The sequence below is a fragment of the Passer domesticus genome, chromosome 4 (genome assembly GCF_036417665.1).
Source record: "Passer domesticus isolate bPasDom1 chromosome 4, bPasDom1.hap1, whole genome shotgun sequence".
Taxonomy (NCBI): Eukaryota; Metazoa; Chordata; class Aves; order Passeriformes; family Passeridae; genus Passer; species Passer domesticus.
Window position 1 is genome coordinate 51,554,936 of NC_087477.1, and position 22,354 is coordinate 51,577,289.

Sequence of the window (22,354 nt, forward strand, 5' to 3'; positions counted from 1 at the left end):
GACATTACCTGTTCTTGCTGAGTTTTTTATCAACTATCACCCCCAAGTCTTTCTCAACAGGGCTTCTCTCTACCCAGCCTGTAGGTGTGCCTGAGACAGCCCAGGTGTGGGACCTTTGATACAATATAGAGATACCATTGCTTTGGTCCATGGATCCACCCCTGTGAACTGTCTGTAAAGAGTCCACAAATGTCCACTGAGTTCCTTTAGTCCATGACTTGGCGCTCCATCTGTTCTAGTGATCACTCAGGACAGGAGAGGGGACGTGCTGCATGGAGGTGTTGGGCACCAAAGGCAACTCAGGTCTGATCATTGCTGCATTGCAACTGCTTCTTTTAAGGCTTCTCATTCATTGGTTTAGTTAGCTAATACTATTGTAATTCCTATAAAACACAACTCAGATAATGGGTTACAGTTTAAAGATATATACATTTTACTCTTTACCCCTGAGCCTTTTGGGCCAGTTTATAGTGTTTAACATGGCAGTGAACTCCTCCCCTTGCTCCTACCTTGGCTAGCAACAACAGATTCCAGATACAGCAGTTCCCATAGCGTGCCAAATAAATAATCATTCCGTTTTCCCAGAGTCTGGTGCATGATAGGGGATGTGATATTCTCCCTCAATACCATGTGTCTATGAGATTGTTTTGGAAATGAGTCCTGTTTTCTGATTTAGTTCTTCCAGGGTGCTGTGTGTGACCATAAAACCTGCTTTCCAAAGCCCAGGATAGTATTCCAGCCAGTGGCATGGGTCACACAGTATGTTTCCAACCATCCAGCGTTGCTTCCACCGTTGTAGGCACATGGTTTAAAAGGTTCATGGTAGTGTGATATAATCAGCCAGGCTTTCCCATATTATTTCAGCCTTCATCCTCTATACCAAAAAGACTTCAGCTGCTTTACTGATTTGATTATGGGGTTATGGGGCATATTTGACATTCTTGGATAACCTGTGCAATGGCATCAATTCCCCTTGGCCACAAGCCCATCCTATCTGTTGCATACCTTCCTAAATGTCCTGATGTGTCATTAGCCCATCAAGCTATAAAATTGCCCACCCTTACGTTCCCAGTCCAGCTCCATCTGAGCCACTTCAATTCTGGCAGCTTAGTCACCTGTTCACTCTTTCAGTGTTCTTCAGTGCCCCAACTCTTGGGTACTTGAGCATCCTGTGAGGTGCTTTTACAATCACACTCTCTACCTGAGCAACAACGTCTTGCCATAATTCAGCAGCCCAGAGGGGTGTATCACACCACCATCAGTTGGTCTGCTTCCATTGCTGTAGCCACTGCCACAGAGAGCTTGCCATCATCCGTGAGTCAGTACAGAGGCAAAGGACTGGCCACTTTTCTTGTTCAGCAGTATCTAAAGCCAACATCACTTCAAGTCACTTCTGCAAACTGACTTGATTCACCTTGTCCTTTAGCACTTCTTGTGTCTTGTCTTGTAGGACTCCACACAGTCAAAACCAGTATACAATAGGTATTTTGAAGATAAATTCTTTGTCTTTTTCAGAAGTTCTGTACAGGTAGAAAAGGTTCTGAATATAAAACACTGAACATGAAAACTCTTGAGATTTTCCATTTGTCTCTAAAGAAGAGCGTATAATACACGTGTAATGTGCCATGAAGAAGTCTATACTTAGCAAAATTCAATAGATCTTCACCCAAATTTTACTGAGCACTCTGAAATATTTTGAAATCTATGCTTGAAGTTTGTGATGTTATGGAAGAATATTGCTATGCAAGCATCTTATTTTGTAACTGTTCTAGCAACTCAAAATAGCTCTTAGCTTTGGTTCAGTATTTCAGTGGTACTCAGAGATTTGAAGTCTTGGCGATACTAGCTACAAGGTTTTTACTCCTAAATATTTGAAAAAAAATTTAAAAGAGCAATTTGATTCAATGATTATTATTAAATGATATCAACTAAAAGAGGAAATCTTGGAACTGAAACATACCTATTTAAAAATAAATATTCACACATACAGGGCTCAACTCTGTTTTCATTGCCAGTTTAGGCTACACAATTAATCAGTGCTTCTGTTGTCTTGATAATCTGTCTGCTTGCTGTTGTAAATAACTTACACTTCCTGGTGAAGTTGCTGACAGCTATTTAGGCTTTCAGCTTTCAAAAACACTTCTAATTGTACATGTTTGCAGCTTCTTAAAAGCATTTGCTTCTGAGATAATTTTTGCAGCTAATATACCTCCAAGTCTTCCTGTTTGTATTTATTTTCTTTAGAGCTGTATTTCCAAAGTGTGAATCTCTCTAATAGATTGAATTCATCTGCGATTATAAAGTGACCCAGTAGCTCTTCATGAAAAAATGTTACCTTGTTTCTGAGATTGGTGGTTTATCTTTGTGGAAGACAGGACATTCTCCTGTAATGCCACATGTAACCCATGAAACCTTGCACCTTGGGTAAGGATGTGCAGATGAAATGTTCACACTAATACCTGCATGGAGCCAGGAAGCTGAGCGGCAGGGAATTCTGTAGGGAGCAGGTAGGATGGGTTACATGTGCTTCCCTACCCACAGGTGGTGGAAACTTGACCTATATCAGAAAAAAATCTACTGTTCTGAGTATCCCCTCCCATTCCCCGATCTGGCAGCAGTGTGGAGTCACACTCAGCAGAACACAAAGCCTACCCTTCCTCCACCTCTCTACAAACACATTTGTCTGTGCACTTCTCCTTGTAAATTTGTTCTTAGAGCAGAGGACGTTTACACACAGAACATCTACCGTTTCAGGAGAAGGAAAGAGCTGTTGGGTACATAATTGATTTCAGCAGCAAGACCGCTGGACATAGAGGCTCTTGCTTGCTTGTGATCATACCACTGGCTATGCCAGGAGTAAAAAAAGAGATTTCCTGACATGCTCTGCTGCGATCTTACCATGAAACAATTCTTCCTCCTGAAATGTTTGGTTTTAGCCCCCGGTGGTAGTTATAAAAACATGTTAAATACCAGACTTCTCAGCTTGAGACCATCTGTTTCCCTTGCAATCATGTACCACCCCCACACATGGGTTCCTTGTCACCAGTGTTGCAGTTTCAGCAGAAGACAAAAGGAAAGGTATTTTCCTATATGAGAGTTTAGGCAGAAAATGGACCTGGGAAACATGTTTAGGCGGAGAGGGTGTGATTATGCTAGAAATAGAGGGGTTTTTCCCCACAAGTGGAAGGCAGCAGGCTTTCAGGGAGTCCAGTCATTCAGATCTCTGCTGGCTCTGTGCCTGTGTAAAATCTTGTCCCACTTGACTGGGGCATAGCTTGCTTCATAAATCAGCAGTGTTACATGGTGAGCAAGCTGTCTTCACAAGTGCTCTCCCAGCATACCTAGAAATGCTTTTGCCAAATTTGTTACGGGTGAAATGACAGCTGTTAGGTTTAAAGGGAGTTTACACACTTCCTCTACATTAAGTAATTTGAAACAAAAATTCTCCATATGTAGAAATCAGGTTACTATTAGAAGGTTTCAGATAAATCTTTTTTTTAAGAAGTAAACAGTATGTGGAATGTATAATGCTACCAGAAGAACATAAAATTGTAATTAATCTTTTTTTTTAGCCTTTGCTTATCCCAGAAGAAGCAGCAACATCTCTTTTGCTGCTGAACTTCCTTGGAAGTCAGGAGCATCATGGAATGAATTCAGCTTGCATTTGCTAATGATATATGGGAGATTTCATCACATTTCATTGCACCATGGTGATGATATTCTTTGTGCTTATTTGTGTGTATTTGCAATTGTTTCAAAAAATTTATTTTCAGAAAAATTACTTTAGCTCCACTCTTCTGGGATCTTTTTGTGTATATTTTCTCTTTGGCTATTTAAATCAAAGGGGGTAGTAGTGAGCTCTGATTTCTCTACCTTTTACTGGTTCTGTCAGTGTCTGTCTGAGAGCTACATCAGTGTTATTAAGAGGAAGAGCTTACTATGACATGAATCAGCCATGTTTTTTAAAGGAGTTTGGCTGGGGCAAGAAGCCGTAAAGTTTTGCTGGAAACTGATGTGGAAGGTCATCTCCTGGAACCTTGTAGCTTTGTAGCAGCAACACAACTAGGACATAATGAAAATACATACAGGAAAGACAAAGCTTTCAGTCATTTGTGGAAAATATATATAGAATTTAAGTGTAACAAAATCTGATTTTCTCATTTTTCTGTTTTATGAATTCTTTTTGAAATTATGAACTTTTACCCCCAACTTTTTGTTTAATATTGAACAAAATTGGTTTTTTGTCCTTAATTACAATACAGTCATAGTATTCACAGTGTTCATAGTATTCACAGCACTTGCAAAATAAATAGTGAACATATAAAAATGTCAATCACTCTCCATGTCCACTTATACCTCTCAATTTATAGATTTGCTTAAAGTGCTGTACTACGTAGGGGAGAGTTTTGTTCATAAGTTACATGAACTGAGGCAGTCAGGTTGACAGGTAGTTTTTGTTTCAACTCTTAGAAATTCAAAGTTGGGGTTTGATTTGAGGGTTAATGACTCAATCTTGCTACTGAAAAGGGAAGCAGCTGTACTGGAAACCCAGAATACCTTTTAAGAAATCTTTTGCAATGGATTTGTTCTTTTGATTGATACCTAACTAGGTTTGATTGTCATTAGAATAGAATAATATCTTACTAAAATCAAGAGTGGTTTTGTTGGGTTTTTTTTCATAAGGAGGAAGAAGAAAATTCTAATTCACATGTAAGCCTAAAAAGCTTATTTAAAGTCATTAGAGAACAATAGTTCTTTAGTTTGCTCTTGTGGAGGCCTCCCCCTATTATGCTTTTTTCTTCCTTGACACGGTTAAGAGAAAAAGTATTTAAAAGCTATTTTCGAAGCTTGGTTCCCTATTCTTTTCCTGTCTTTCATAGTCTGCTTATTTCTTATACTTGATAACCAATCAATTAATTGATTTGGAGACAAGGATTCATCTGGTGATCTACTGCTTTATTTCCCTCTTGCTCTAAGGCCTAAGCTGCAGTCTGTAAGAATTTTTGCTTTGACTCTAGAGGCCAGGATTAAATTCCTTTTTTAAAGTCAAGCCAGAGTAAGCGTCTCACTTCTATGTTTTCCATAAAATTTTGATTATTATGATTTTTCTAATGAAACTGTATATGCTTTCTTATTTTTCTCAGAACTTTCCTCACATCCCTTCACTTTTGTGAGGTCTCCTCTGTGTATTATTCATTCAACCCCTTTTCTGTGCAATTCTACCACATTCCCCCCATGGATTTCTTTTCATGTCACTGCCCCTGTTCTGTTTTCATTTCCTCCAAAGCAAAACATGAATCCCTCTTATCTGAGTTCTTTCAAATCTGATGAAACACACTCACCTGTTTTTGCTTGGAAGTTTTATATTGTGTGTTCCCATTCCTGGCTTATCTTTCACAGATTTTATTAGTGTGGCCTTGTGTGTATGGACAAGGGTTGAGCATACAGAAATTGGTAAAGAATTTAATTGCTTATGATGAACTAATTTTAGCAGCCTGTCAAACTGCTTTTGGGTTTGTAAATTTGCAAAATGTTCAAGGGATGGCATTAACTATTGCAAGACCATGACAAAAACTTCAGTTGACCTATTTAATGCAGAATTTTTCCTCTGGCGCTTGAATTTGAGGAAGACTAGGAGTTTGCTCCTTCTTCATGAATGTCAGCCATATGTCAGTAAAAGTCAGATTTAGTAGTGAAAAAACCTTTAGCTGCTATTTTATTTATTGGGCAGAAAGGCAGGCTTTTGCAGCAGTGGTTGTGTCATCTGTAAGCATTACATAATCAAGACTTGTGAGTGTACTTTTTCAGGTTAAAAGTTTTAAGAGTTTAGGTTTGCTTAACCTGTACAGTAGTAACTATGCTTCTAAAATAAATAGCTTTTGCAAATTGTTTTTCTTGGAAGTGGTAAGAAATAAAATCAGAAGACAAAGGAAAACATACACATAGCTCACTCTGGATTAATGATTTTGGATAGTAACCAAGATTGTCTAACACTTGAAAATGCTAAGAAATCTCTTAAGAAGCCATACATCAGACTTTGCAGTGGGGACTGCATTTAACTCCAGCTAACGATGCAGTATGAGACGAGTACATATATTAACACGCTGTGACTAAATCATTGTAGAACTTACCCAGCTTACAGCTGAAACATGGTTCTACTTTTTGACATTTATTTATAAATGACATTTTTTGCAGTCAAAATTAAGTGTCTGTCTGTTTTTGGTATAAACATAAGGTGCAAAGTGGGAAATAGCATACTCTGAATCATTTCACCTGTGTTTTACAGGCAGGTTTTGGCTATGTACTTCAAGGTTTTTCAAATTCATTCCAGTCCCCTGTCACCATTTTGTAAAGCTGAATTTTTCTCTCTGTACAATGTCCATCAGCTGGACTTCTCCATTTTTGTGTCATGTTTTGTTTTCTTTCAACGGAAACCTCAATTCTCTGATTAACAAGTTAACCTCCAATTTGTTAACTGAAAACATGTTTCTCCACTGATTTCCATGAGTTGGCAGCAAAGAAGATTGTATGAAACTAACAATAATTGCGTAGCTTTCTCACTTCAGATTCTAAATAAGAATGAAAGAGGATTTAATTTATGAAGATAGATCTGCTCTGATTAGAAAAAGCCATGACTAAGTGAAGCCTGTGGTCTTGGTGATCCCCTTTGTCACAGACTATTTGTCTAGTAGACTACTGTACCCCAGTGAGGGGAAAAAAACCCAAGCCCACAGTCCTGCAAAACATCTGAACCCCACTGTGGAGAAGCCAAGCCAGGAGCACACCACTGAAGGCTGCATTATTATATTTTGAATCTCTGGATAACATAAGCTGAGTATCATTTTTGTGTCTCAATTGAGCAAGCTTTTCTCATTTCTCACAGTGTGATACCAACCTTTCCCTGTTTGATATCCAGGTAAATTGTTGGAAATAAGTCAATGAAATTTTACCAGTGGAGGATTTTATTTGGTTTTGCAGGCCTTGCGTCCTAAAAAGAGAATATAAATAAATATCTATTAGTATCCCTGCTAACTATTTGTGTGGGTTACGCTGGGGTGGAAGGAGATGGCATTTGTGTAGTACAACAGCAGGATTGGAAGTATACTATTACTTCTCATTCATCCTGTGTGCATAGCTGCCATCCTGGGTTTTATATCCTCTGTTTTATTTCATTTTCTTGTAAAGCAAAATCCTAAGTATGTTACCCCAGCAGGTTAAATTTCAATTTACTTTAGCAGTGTTTCTGTATTTTTTCTTTTTTCATCTTTCTTCTTAAATCCCTCTGGGGATAAAGAGGCCACTATTAGGAAGATTGTTTCCTGAACTAGTTTCACTAGTGCTTTTTCACTGAAGCTGAAATATATATTTCAGGTTCAGCTTTCATAAGGTGATTAAGCTTCCACAGTTCAGTTGAAAACTGGCAAAGTGCAGTTTACTTTGTTGCAGTAAATGTCTGCCTTACACATGGAAACAACATCAGTGGTTTTCCTTGATACAGGTGGCTCCAAATCTGAGCTCTTTCACCCCACTTGCTTTTGTATCTAGTTTTTGTTGGTTGGGCCCTTATATAGGTACTAGATAAGGAGACATTATCTCTTTATGAGAGTTAAACAGATTTTGCCTGCCATAACATTGAGTGTTACATATGTATTGAAGGGGTTAATGGAGTGGTTGCATGCTGGAGGTGTTTGTGTTGGAATGCTTTGAGAATTGATTCCAGCTAATGGAAAAAAATGCTTTAAAAGTGAGCTGGTTCCGTTCCCACAGTGAACAACAGAGAGTGGAAACAACATTTAATAAACTTTGAGAAGTAAATCCTGTGACTTTTCCTTTCACCACCACCTGTGGAAGAAATGCCCACTTTCTCAATGGGCAGGATTTCTTCCTGCAGTGTATTTGCCTTACTCTGTTGGGTATCAAGAGAAAGTCTTTGGACAAAAACACACTAGAAAAATATATTTTGCTCATGTGTCATCTAAGGCCTAAGTTTTATTGACTTTGCAGATTTTTGCTTAAATGGCAAGTTGACAAAAAATAGCCAGCCTTAAGATTCCTGCTCAGTTGCTCCTAACTATCTAGTTTTCAATTAATTGAAGAGATTTGACTATATGCATCTTGTTTTACAAATATGTGTGCTGCAAATTAAGATCCTTGTACCTGGATTACAAGGGAATCTTGCGTCTTCTGTTCTACCTGTGTGCCATCTTTATTTTGAATTTACTTCAGGGCATTTAGAAGATTTGGCAAACATAACCCATTACTTATGATCTAAAGCATTGTTACATTTTTTTGTTGTTCAGAGGTTTTTTTACTCTAGAGTTCTCATGCAAAGTGGAGGGGCTTAGAGCAGTATTTTTACTTTGCTAATTAAGGTGATTATATGTAGGTTTAAGTTAAGTAAGAGTTTTGTTCTATTGATAAAGCCTGCTGAAAAATCCAAGGTTTATTTTCCATCAAGAATTGGCATGATTTTAAATGCAAGGCATATTTGTTGTGAACCATGAACAGTCTTTATGAGACCTGAAGAAGATTTGTGAAAACAGCCTGTAATAAAAATCACACATGCTTCATAAAACACTACTTGATAGATATCACTTGCACCATTAAGAACTAAACGACAAAGGATGTAATTTCAGTTCTGGCATACAATATTAATCGAAAGGCTTTAAAGCATCTTGCTGATGGGAACTGTGACAACATGACATTGAAGAATAACAAACTGGAGACATCTATCTTAATCAGATTTTCAAAGTAAATGTCATAAAATAGAAAGTTATGTTATCTATCTTCATAGGGTCACATATCATATAGGGTACAGCTTTTCAGCTTGTTTATTCTAAAAATACCAGGGTCAAAAAATGTGCCTTTCAAGTAAGTTTGAAGCTAAGTTAATATTCTTTACAAAGTTTTTGGGAATAGATTAGTAACTGGTGCTTTCTATTTCTGCAGCAAGATTATAAAACATTAGGGAGACCTGAATTACAAAACAGCTGAGAATGCACAGATATTATCAGTATGAAGATGTTGAGGGAAAATATTATGCTCAGTGGATGTGAAATAGAAAGACAAAGTTACAAGTGTACCTTTAACTGGAAGTATAACACTGCTGTAGATAACACAGCTGAAGGACATTAGTAAAAGTATTTTTTCTTCAGTTCCTAAAGCTTGCAGTTATTTTGCATTACTAGTTTCTTTGTCTTCTGTGTATATTTATCTGGCAAATATACACAGTAAAGAACTGTATCCTTATAGTGTGTGGGAAATTATCAACATGTACTTTGTGGTTTAAACACCAATGTTGCATGTTAGGGACTCCTGCTGCCCTCCAGGGAGTTCCAGGTACTTCTCTCCACTCGTCATCTGGTCTTAGACACCACATGAGAACCATGGGGTCATTTTGAGTTTCTCCACAGTCAAATAAGTCTTTCTTGCCTTTCAGAAGCCTTTATTTCTCTTTAAAAAGTAAAGGAAAATTACGAAATTAAGGTTTTCTTTATTATTTCTCCCAAACTTAGACTCACAAGCAAGGCAATGCAATCTTTCAGAGCTTATCCTGCATTAAATTCATTGGTAGTTTCTCAGTCCCAGATAGCTTGACAGGTTTTCAGACCCTACAGGCATTGTACTGATGAGGAGACGAATACTGGCCCACTTTGATCAAGCTACTTGTTTGACTTTTGCCCCTTTTATATTATAATAGTATACACACACACACAAGGTGCATATCTAGATCAAAGTGTCCTTGTCACTTCCCCTTATGCTTGTCACCATGTGTCTAGCACAGGAGCACAGAGGAAGTCAGCAGCAGTGGCTGTGGGTTAATTCTGTTTCCATCTCTACGTCCATTAGGTACAAACCAAGCAGAAAAGGATGGTCAAGCTGACAACAAATCAGAGTGAAAGGGCTCTCCTCTGATGACAGGCAGTCTGTCACCACAGTCTTGAGTGTGGCTTGGATCCTTATAGCATTTGGCAGAGCATAGCAAATTTGGATGTGAATAAGACTAAGCAAATACTTGGGATTAACCACAAAACAAGCACATACAGCAACCTGTTTTAAATTACCCCTATGGCTTGTAGTAAATGATCAGAAAGGAAGCTTTGAGCCTCACACACCCTTGCAGGAAAAACTGAAGCAGTGGTTCATGCAAAAGACACATCTTCCTAATTACAAATGGACACTTAAATACTCAATTTTTTTTCTGAACGCATAACCTTCTTCATGTTTTCATTAATTAAATGTAGCTTCTCATGGAAGGTGCTCCCAGACCAGAGACTTCTGGAGTGATTGGTTTTACTTGCCCTTAGGATCCCTGAAGCTGTGGCCGTAGTGGGTGCAGGTAGCCTGTCTTACCCCTCCATAAGCAGGAACTTTAAAAAAGAGCTCCTTTGGGAGCTCTAGGAATAATTAAGCCATAATACCCACTCTTTTCAATTTGCAGGGACTTCTGAGGTAAATCCCACTACTGCTTACAGTACTTTTGGAGGTATGACCATATGTGAGTTAGGTTAAATTAAAAGTCCATTGAAGGGTTTTATTGAGGAGATCAAGCCAGTTCTTATAGAAATTACTTTTTACTGCTAGCAGTCAAGGGCTAGCAGACCAGGGACCAGTCACCTGCAAACAAAAGGTTGTATTTTTTTAAAGTTTTCTAAACATTTAATGTGTTTTCTAAAACACTCAGTCTACTCCAGATTCTTAAATCTCTTATGTGTTATGGATATTTCCTTTACCATGGCAGAGACTTTTCTAAAGAGAGAATAGAAAAGGAGCAGCCTGACCAGAAGAAGTTAAGACTCTAGTATTCAATAACATTTTGTTCATCTTTGAAATGTTTATATCATAATGGAAGACTTTGCTTTTGTGTTTGTCATGGGAACTCGAAGTTCACATTAGTTATACACTGTTTAAAAGCCTAATCTTTATGAAATGGAAATCACCTCTCTTTTTCTTAGATCAGTAGCTAGCTGACAGGTCTCAATGACCTATCTGTTATAGAAAGACACAAAATATGAAACAAATTACTTTTTTTCATGGATACTCAGTCTGCTTTTCTGCCTCTGAATTAGCCCCTTTCCCCCACATGGCTATGGGTATCATAAATGTCTCTCCTTCCTATGCTGTTCAAATTCTATAACTATTAAATTATAAAAATAATTAAATGTAGATTACTTTTTTAGAAATAAAAGACGAAAAGTTTTTGTGAAAGGCTATAGAACTACATATAATTTACCTCTGCAATTGAAATGGCTGGATTGCTACACTGTGATTCCCTAGGGTAAATAACAATTTTAATATGTTTTGAAAAAATCATGTAACTGTAGTAAGACAGCTTTCTACCCAATTTCTTGTGGCTTTTCTGAGTTCTGTGCATATGTTCACACACATAATTATTGGATGCTGACTTACTCAACAAATTCCTTAAAAGTGTGGGGTTTGTTTGTTGCACCTGAAGAACTTTGACAGTCTGGTTGCAGGGCCAGTGTACGTTTGCTTCTTGCTGCAGAAATCTTCTCTTTAAGATGGACAGGATTGCTCTATAGTCATTAAGGTCTAAACCAAACAGGAATGTTATAATTAAAACTTTACATCTTTAGACCTAAGCCTACCTGTACCTACTGCTTAATTTTAGTGTAAATTAGACATTCCCATTTAGATTAAATCAATTAAGATAGCTTTTAAAATCCAATTTAAAGCAAAGCAACTGTAGCTCTCTGGAGTAGTTTTTAAGCATTTCAACCCAATTGTACTTTATCAGATTTGAATGCTTTTTTCTTCTAATAAGTGGTTGGTTGTGAGGGAGCTGGCCAAGTCCCAGGGCTGCTGTCTTTTCAATAAGTGAGGGAAGATGTATTTCCCTCTAGGACTCCAGTGGTTGATAGGGAGGAAAGAGGAGTTACAGGGTCCTGACACTTGATATTGTGGCACATGGAGGGCTGTTATTACAGGGAGTCATGTCCAGTGCTGCAGTGTTTATGAAGTACATATTGTGTCATCCCACTGTTCTTATAAACTTCTTAAGTAGGAAAAGCAAGGAAACTGAAACTATTCTAGCAGTAATGCTGATTTCTCAGGAGAGCAGTGTGAATCACTTCACGTGCATGCCTCAGTTTCCCTGCATGTGCAGTGAGAATATTTTCAGTGTCACAGGGATGTTGAGAGGTTCTTACTCCATAAGACCAATAGCTTTGTGTGAAAGCCTCAGGAATACTGAAAGCTATTCTTTAAATCTTAACTCCTGAAAAGAGTAAAAAATGAAATCTGGCTCCAGCTTATGGTATTCAAAACATGACCATTTTGATGATTCTCTCTTCCTCGCAAATCAGTGGTGCAACATTAGGGTTTTGTTAGAAATTGTGCAGCAATCAGAAGAACTGTGTATTGGGGAAATCTGGCAGGTTGGAGAAAAGATCCAAAAAGCAGTTCCTCAGTGATCTCCATTCAGAATGACAGTGTAGGACTGAGTAAGTTTAGAGGAGTATAGATTTTAGCTCTGTTGATTTATGGAAAATCTAACCTTGTTAAATGCTACTCTACCTGTAGCTTTTGCACAATTAGAAAAGAAATAAATCATTCCAGACTTTTCAGGCATTTTTGATTTTGGGGAAGCTGTAGATTCCCTGCCAAATGAAGCCACCCTCAGACACAAGGAAATGTCAACATTCTGTGGAGCGAGAAAATGGGATTGGAAGACAAGTGATCTTTGCAAAATCGTACTTGGATGGCCTTATAGCTCCCTTCTAGCCTCTCTTAATTTCTATGTTCCTCTGTATCTTCAGTGTCAATAATGTTTGTATGTTATATAGTAGAAGGGCCTTTTGGTTCACAGTAAATTTATAGGGAAATAATCTAAATCCCAAATAGTGGCCTGCGTAGCTGGCCTATGGTCTGAGTAATCCAATTTCATTCTTCCAGCATGTTTTCAGAGTAATTATTAAATCTGGGCATTTATTTGTGGAGTATATAAATTCCCTTTACAGAACTTTCCCTATCTTCCTCACAGAGTAAAGTGTTTGGGAAGGTCTGACATCTACCTGAGACAAGCCTGGCGCTCACACCCTCCTTTGTGCAAGAGAACGATGATCAATCCTCTCCTTTGTCTTTAGCAGAGAATGCTGCAAGACCTTTAGTACTAAAAATGATAGACTGAAAGATTGATTTTCAGCAGAGACTGTAAATGAGAAGAGAAATTAATGAACAAGAGGGATGTCAGAATAGCATTTCAGCTGGTAGGAGCTGCAGTGGAAGAGTGTTTTGCACTGATCATGGCAAAACTGTCCAAAAAGGCTAGGCTGGTAGGAGAGTCAAAAAGGGGAATAAAAAAAAGAAGAGTCTGATCCTAAGAACAATTTTAATTAATTTATCTATCCAATTAAAATAAATTAATGTGAATTACTTTGTTCCACCTGCCATTTTTCTGTAATTTTGTAATTAAATTTTAATTTATAATTTATATGTATATTTTTGCCTATACATGTGTGTAAATACTTAAACAGACACGTGCACATATATAATTTCTTAGATACACATGCACCTATGTATTACAAAATACAAGGCCACAGTTAATTTTGCACCAGCTGATAAATAGCTTGTTTTCTAAATCAGATACAATTTTAAGTAGATATGGGGAAAATTCTTTGCTCTAGGGTAGGTCTGTTAACTTTCTTTAGTTGGCTTGTTGAAATGTGGCTTAAAGCCCTTGACAGTGATTGTAATCACATGCAGTGACAGCCTTTGTGTCAGTGTTGGTGAAGATAAAGCTTATCAGTTGTGTCCTACCTGGACTGGAATTTTGCATTAATACATCAGGGATTTGGTGTTGAAAATCTCACTAGTAGTATAAATTCTGTTATTCTTTTAATGAGAGATTGAGAATTGCTGTTGTTTGCAACAGAAGTCATGTTGACCACACAAAATCACTGGAAAGAAGAATGTGGTTCTCAGAAAGGAAATTATTCCAAAGACTTGTTTTTTCTGTTTATTTCTTAACATTTTCTTGTTGTCTTATGATCACAACCTTGGAAAGTGCTCACAGTTAAGTTAATTTTGTAGCAGTCACCTGTAAGTTATTGGAAACACCTGTTTCAACAGAAATACTTTTCCTGTGTTCTCTGTACCAGAGTTTTATTATTGAGTTTGTAACAATTTGCAGTTATAACCAGTTCCAAAAGGGAATTGCTTATGGAAATCAAACAACTAATTAAAAAACCACCTGAAAGCTTTTGCACTGTGAGAAAAGTGCATGTCCCATATCTTCTGCTCTGCTTAACACTTGTATCTATATTATGAAGTATGTTCTGCTACATTAGTGTAAGAAATCAAGTGCAATTTTAATTACATAATTATTAAATGTTACGTGTTTAGGTGTCATCAGTCATTGCTAAGCTGTGGTAAATTGTCGAGGTTTCTTTAGTTTTGTGTGCATTGTGTTGTAAAATATTTGTCTTATATTTATGACTTATTTACCAGTGATTTTATGGAACAGATTGGTAAAACCTAACATTGATGGAGGTATTTGATTGCAGGTTTTGCTGTTTTGAGATTTTGAGTTTAAGCTTTATGGGTGTTGTGTGCTTTGGTTAAGTCAGAAAATATTTCCTTTTGTTTCAATGGCCTGACTCTCTTATCACCTGTGACTTCCTCCAAGCTGTATTTATATTGCATGGTGTGAAATTGGAAAATCTGTTCTGTGTGTGTTCTAATGGATGTGACGGTCATTAAGTATATGAGTCTTCTGACGTTGTAATCAGATGTGAATCAGTCTGTTAAATATCCATGAAGCAACATCTGCTTCACAGAGTGACCTTCTGCTAAAGAATACTTAGCATCTATTAGCAGATCATAGTGCAGATCTGCCTTATTTGAAATGCACTAAACTAGAGTAGTCTACTGCTGTTTAGCAACTAGCTTGTAATAATTTATTGCAGTTAAATAAAGCTTAAAAACTCCATTAAATAATTATAGGGATTATATGCATTTTGAAAACCTTTGTGTTCTACTGAAATTACCCATTTAATTTCAGGGTTGGTTTGTTAAAAAAAGCTGAAGTCTAAAGGCGCATTAGGGGATCTGTCAGATGCTATTTTCTGTAGGTGTTAATAAAACCAGATTAAAAAAAAAAAACTGAAACAAATTAAAACCAAAAGCAATTTTACCATCTGTTGTGTATTAATTAGAACTTGGTGTATCAAGGGTAAACTTGCTCTTACAGAATGTCACTGAATGTCTGCTAATAGAATAATATGCAAATATATTAGATGATAGGATTATATTGAATTTCTCATTCCGCTTTGGTTGTAGCAAATACCAAGATGTATAACAAACTTTAATTTTCTTTCTTCTTAGAACAACCTCCAAATAACCAAGGCCAGTCGACCCTGCAGCCTTTGCCACCTTCTCACAAGCAACATTCAGCACAGCATCACCCATCCATCACCTCACTTAACAGAAACTCACTGACAAACAGGAGGAACCAGAGTCCGGCCCCGCCGGCTGCTTTGCCCGCCGAGCTGCAAACCACACCTGAGTCAGTCCAGCTGCAGGACAGCTGGGTGCTTGGCAGTAATGCACCTCTGGAAAGCAGGTAATTACTTGGGTACTACTACAGACTGTGCCAATGCTAAAGAGGACGTTTAACTTAATGAAAGTTGACCCCCAGCTAATACTTCCCCTCATTCAGCAAGCAAAACTGGAAAGTTTTCAGTCCTGAAAAATATGTCCTCTCTCTAAAATCCTCAATGGCACTCTTCTCCCTTACAGTTCTTTTCCAGAGTAATTAGAGTATATTAATTTTTCCAGACAAGCATTTTCCTTCCTGTTCATAAGCTGTGACTTTTGCCTGTTTGAGAGAAATTTCTTGCCTTGCTTGCCAGAAATGTGTCAAATATGTACTGTCATACAGATCAAATGTCAAATAACATTCTGTAATAGGTTTTAACTCTTGTACTTGGTACCTTTAAAGAAATACTTATGTGAAGCTGGGTGTTTTTAAAGGTGCTGGGATTTTGTGAGACAAAAGAACTCAGTTCCAGTGTAATGATAAATTTGTCATTGATAACTGCCTCTAGGAAAGAAGCAGCTAATATGAAGAGTGACACTAGCTTTTTTAGACACAGAATAATCTATTAAAAAATTGATAGGACTTACTGGCGCAGAGCTGAATTTACCTACAGTGATTAATTAGTACTCATGTAACACTCAATCAGCACTAATTTTTTTATTAAGGAAAGCTATAATATTCCAATTTAGTTATTAAACTGAGCATTTATTACTGTATTGAAGTTGACAGTAATTCTTGAAAGTGTTTATGAAATCCCTTCAGTTTATTCTTTGGATCCCTTTAAATTATGTTTTATAGCAAAGTAAAGATTATTTTGACCAATTTAAAACATACATGACCTTAAGATTCTCTTTTGAGTAGTTTTTGTTGCCATAGATGTTTCAGGCAACTCCTCAGTTAGACAGTTTGGAATGGCTATTACTTCTCTTAGTTTTCTTGGACTCTCCTGTGCTGTTTGAGACATAAGCACTGTGGAAAAGCATTCCACTGAAGAGATTTCATCATCACATTCAGTTTAGTACTTTAAGAAATAATTTTCTTTTAGAACAAATAAGTTTGTAGTGGGGAAAAAGATGTTTGATGTTTTCCTGATAGTAGTTAATCTTAAGTAGGTGGGTGAGGTCTTTGATGTTTGCTTCTATTGCCATATATGTTTTTATTGTCTTTATAAAGGTGTAGGACTACTTGAATGAGAATGCCACTTCCAACCTTAAGCATTTTTTGCAGAGTAAAGTCTTTTCATCTTTTAAATATTTCTGATGAAAACTTAAGGGTATTTTGAGTGTGCAAGTTTTGAACACTTGTGAGTGAGATAAAATGTAAAAATTTAATGTGAAAACTGACAGAGCCCTACTACTGTGTTTTTTCTAGTAGTCTTACTTGGTTGGAACTCTGGAGGTGTAGAACCCATCTTATTTGTCATTGATTTTTTCCTCTTTTGGTTAAGGTTCCCTACTGAGTGTGATTTTTCAGGCTCAGTATCAACTATATTAACAACTTTGTGATAGATCTTTTCCTACACCCTTTTCTTGGACTAAAAATAGTTTATTTCCTCTTTGGCAATTTGGTTTATGCTTATTGTTGGGGCTTTTTTTTCTTCTTTTTTATTATTTGGCTTAGATGACAGCCATTTAGAGATATGGAATGTGAATGTCAGCCTATATACACAATTGTCTTTCTAGCTCTGTAGGCTCATATGGGTGGCATAAAAATGACATACAGTTTGCTGTCATGTATAGCTGGGCAGTGAATTGGCTGGGTTTGTGTATGTACATGCAGGAGAGAGGGATGTATTTACAAAGCTTGGGGGAGGTTTTAGTCCCTATTGCTCTGCAGTAGTAGTGGAAGTGATTTCAAAAGGTATATATTCCATAATATTGGATTCCATTGTGTTTTTAATAGGATATATAGCAAATTTGGCTCTGTGCAAAGTACTGTCAACAAGAACTAATGGATTTGTGTGAAATATTGCTGTTACTGGCTAAAAAGATGAACTGTGAGGTTACAGATCAATGATGTCCAACAGAAACTCCAATTCACGTGATTTTTAAATGTAAAAAGAATCTTTGCTTAAATGTTTATGAGGACCTAAAACTGTAACTTGAATGAATTGAATTATGTGAATGCATTAATCTTTGATGCTGTCTTTAAATGACAATGAGGTTATCAAACAGAGCTAGAAATTGTCTTCCCTTTATTTGGGCTCAGTAAAATCTACATTAACAAAAAACCCTAGAAGACCCTAGAAGAATATTTCCTGTAGGTTTTCTGCAGACTGCAGGACCTTTCATTGAACATTTAATGATCTTTACTATTTGACTGTTCCCTAGCCAGATGTAAGTTAGGTTCCTTTGTAGAGCCAGTAGATCTGCTGGAAGAGCCAGCACTAGAGATTAATATGAACTTCTGAAGAAATCAAAATCTTTCCATATTTTTCTTTGAATTGAACTGGTTGGACAGTCAGAGTCCTGTAAATATATGACTACATGGCAGATGTCTGAATCTGATAAAATATCATTTAGTAATTAAATATTAGTGGGGTTCTTATTATCATTGAGCTTTAAGTTTTTATTCAGCTACTAGTTTTAGTAATGATTTTTTGATTACCAGTATCATTCTCATTGTAGAGTAGTAGTAACATTCTCATGACTTGGAGTTCTAGCAGGATCTAAATTACTGATACTTAAAAATACAGAGTAAATAAATTCTTTAAATGCTCTCTCTGTTAAATATTTGAATGTGCAGAATTTTTTTACTGCACAGTCAATTATGAATGTTAGAGATGCACACAGGAAAAGTATGTTAGAACTCATACATTTGTACATAAAAGTAAGCTGGTAGCATCTCTTAGTGCATTTCCTTGGAAATATTTCATTAATTTCAGTCACTGAATGTAAAAGATCAATTTGTTGGTAAGGGGAAATTTACATATTCCAGTCAAGGAATAAATCTCTGAGACTATTATGTAACTTTATTCAGAATCTGTGCTAACATGCTAGTGAATCAAAGAAGAGCTTTGCTTTTTCTTGCTAGATTTGCTGCAAAAATACCTCATGTGAAAGATGGCTGCATTTTGTATAATGGACTATGACTTTTTTATAGAAACTAGCCAAGAGACTAACATGTTTTTCATAGTTTATACAAATACTGCTTGGTCTTCTCTTACCTCTTAGTATTAAAACATTACTATATTCAGCTACTTAGCCACTTATTTTACTAAGAAAAAAAGAAGGTTGAAGAAATAACTGATGACTAGGCATATTTTGGCATTTTTGAGGAACTTAATTAAAGTACTGGAATACCTCAGAAATAGTATAGACAAAATATTTCCTGGAAAGTGTTATTTCAAAACTGTCCTGTAAACTTGATTCAAAATTCATTTTAGAATGTGAAGACTTTAGAAACTCCTAAAGTGTGATGAATATACACGTGTCATTATTGGGGTGGACTGTCAATGATCCAGTTGCCTTCATTATTGATTAAGGTGTGGAATCGGTGTTGAGACACACCCAGGGAAGTTTTAAATCAATTTGTGTAGAGGCTGATTGATTGTCCTCAAAAGCACAGTGTCAAAGTCTGCTCTAACCACCTATTTTACACATTCCACCCACTAAAACAGTGCCTGGTTTAATCAAATTAAAATTGTTCTGATCTCTAAGTCTTCCAGGTTTTTTCACACATGGACTTGATTAGAGATGTTACTTCTGTTAAGAAGGTGCATGGTACAAAAAAAAGGCAGAAACTGGAAATGGAGTTCAAGTCCTGCTCTTCTGAAGATTCTGTTAAGCACTGTGCCCACATTGGTGGTTTGCAAGTTGAAGAAACAGGACTCTGCTTAGATTGCTGACAGCATGAATGCATTTGAAAAATTGACATGCTATAATTATGGGATCGTTATATACAGACATTAGAAATTAAGTATTGTTTTCCAATACTAAAGTCAAAAAAGTTCTGTTTTCTTCTGACATTCTCTTACTGTCAGTTCTCACTGAGCATCTGTTTCAATCCTAAAACACCAAGCCCATATGCTTATAAGCTTTCTTTGATGTCAATAGTGCCTTGCTTTAGGTTTTTGCTTGATCCCTCTGGCATCTTTCCTGCTCAAATATCCCTTGCTGTCACCATAAGTACTTGGAATTTGATCATGCTGTGTATTTTGTCCCCTGGCTCTTAGGCAAGCACCAGTAGTCCAGAATTTAGTAGCATTTGCACAGTGTTCCTTGAGTTGATCATTCCATTTTCAGAGATACACAGTCATTGAACTAGGAATGGATCCAAGTATTTTTTTCCCCGCATTAAGCATTCCCTGTTTTAGATAGGACAAAAGAAATAGGCAGTTCTAAACAAAATAATAGTGGCTTGCTTCATTTCTCCCCCTCATTTCCCTGAGAGAACCAGAGACTCTGATGCTTCTTTTGCCTCTCCTGCTGCTGTGCATTGTCCTTTACAGAACGTGAGATCCCCATTCACTCTGGTAGCCAGCCCTCTGCATATTTTTCTTGCTGGCTGGCTGTGCCAGATAGCCAGCAAGAGACTGTCTTTTGATAGTCTCAGTTCAGTTTTATTCATTTCTGGTCCAGCCTCATCAAGTAAACAGCATCCCCCACTATGCACTGCTCAGTCCTTAAGCCTGCCTTGCCACAGGCAGCAGTCAGGAATTTTATTCAAGGACTTGCACATAAATAAGGGATCAAAGGGTATCAAAGGGTAATGACCACCTAAAGGTAGCCTTATAACACTGTGTCTTCAGGTTACAATCCAGCATGTAGTTCAGAGGACAGCATGGAAGGCAGATAAATCCCACATTCAGTGTTGCACAAAGTTACTCAACAGAATTAGTAAATTCTTTTTTGTGGGATCATCCCATTCTTTAATTTGAAATTGCACCTCTAATTTCACTTTTTTGTATCTTTATGTATAGAGAATTAGAAAGTCAAGCAGTCCTTGCAAATGGTCATGACAACCTTATAGAGATGGATGTGTTTTCTCCAACATATCACGATAGCAGTTATGGGTATGTGACTCTTCAGTGTTTGCATGATGCTAACTATTGACACAGAAGACAAAGTGTGATTTTAAAAAAGATTATTGCAATAGGAAAACATCTGGAACAAGGTACTCATCCTTATGTCTGATTTTTAAAAAATTAGTCTGAATTATTTGTGATACTGACTCATAGCAGGTACAAAATAGTAAGCTTTGACTGCCAAATCTTGCTTGCTTTGACTTAAGACATTAAGAATGCAATTGACATTGTATTAATTCTCTACGACCCAATTCTGCAGGCTGTTGCAAACTATTTGCATGATTACAAATTTGCCAGGTCTGATCCTTCATTTGTAATGTATTTATTACTTGGCAAATATTGCTTTTAGAAATATTATGACATATATTATAGCATAAAGAGTGACCAATCAAATAAGTTAACAGGAATTACATACTTAATCTCTAATATTTTTACCAGCTAGTTTGAGATTGAAACTGCTGATAAATACGGAACTGTAAATAGAGAATTCCACATAAATTAAGATTTCAATTTAAGTAAAATTTGTATTTTAGAATTGTTCTATATCTACTTAACTTTGTCAAAAATATGTGTCTAATTTTTGAACTATTTCTTGGTATTCCTGTGCCAAATCAGTATAATTCATTTCTGATCCACACATACAGAGGAAAAAAACCCTGACAAAGCAGTACCATTTCTGAATTGTTAATCATAAATTTACCTTTTTCTGTTAGTTTGTTTGTACTCCACTAAAAATCAGAAATTTATGTCCACATTCTGTTTTGTTAATGGTAACTCCTAACTTCATAAAAGGGACAATATGCTATTTGATTAAACGAGGAGATCTGCAGTTGCCTACTAATTTGTCTGTAATATATATTGACACAGTACATTGATCTGCTTCTCCCAAAAACTCTTAAGTTTTCACTTAGCCACAAATTAAAATCAACAGCAGAAAGAGGATGATATGTTAAATTCAATTAGTCAATCATTACTAGCAAACTCAAAGATATTGCAGATATTTGCCAGAAGATCCCAATATATTGTCTTCAATGTAAAAATTTAAGCATACTGTATTAAAAGAGAACAAAGCCAAATATTATTGTTCCCTGTAGAACAATTACCGTACAGTGCTGGTTCAGATGCATAAATGCTGTAGTATAGTTAATAGAACTGTGCCTGGTTTATGCTTTGTATTTTTGTAATAGGATCAACAAATGTAAGTATTTTAGCAAATGGTGTATGTTATATGAAATTTCTGTTAGTTGAGACTAATTCAGGTAACAATACAATGAAATTTATCTTGTTTGTAATGCCTTCATTTTTAAAATTATGCTAGCAGGGATCATCTCCTGGTGTGAAAGTTGTCCAGAGATAATAATATATCAGTTCCAAAGCATAATAGATTTGAGACTACAACATGCTATCAGCATGAAGATTCAGTTTGTCAATGTCACTAACATACTGTGTCACAGCTAGAATCATTATATATTTGTTTCTTTGTTTTCATGTCATGTCTTATGATATACTATTTCTTAATTTGTATGGCTTATGGAGAGAATATTAATCTAATCAATTTGACAACTTTAGTGTTAAGAATGATTATAGAAATAGACATTTGACATAGAAATTCTAATGTTTCATAGGTCTAGACCCAAAGAATTGTTGTTTATAGCTTCAAGAGATGTATTCACTGTGCATTAATTATCATAAGACAGCTGGAAATCTCAATATATTTTAGTGGTATATATTGTTGGCTTTATTCTTTTCTCTGATGTACAAACATATGT

At 36.4% G+C, this 22,354-nt stretch overlaps 1 protein-coding gene across 43 annotated transcripts in view; it reads left to right on the plus strand.

The window, feature by feature from the left end:
* Positions 1-22,354, plus strand: part of TENM3 (teneurin transmembrane protein 3) — a 1,290,895-nt gene that overhangs the window by 1,139,283 nt on the left and 129,258 nt on the right. For 34 of the 43 annotated variants that reach the window (XM_064417780.1, XM_064417778.1, XM_064417776.1 and 31 more), the window contains 2 exons: positions 15,346-15,583; positions 20,481-20,573. In XM_064417780.1, the coding sequence (XP_064273850.1) occupies positions 15,346-15,583; positions 20,481-20,573 (331 nt within the window). The remainder of the gene's footprint in view (positions 1-15,345; positions 15,584-20,480; positions 20,574-22,354) is intronic. The other 9 variants (XM_064417791.1, XM_064417794.1, XM_064417795.1 and 6 more) reach the window with 1 other exon arrangement.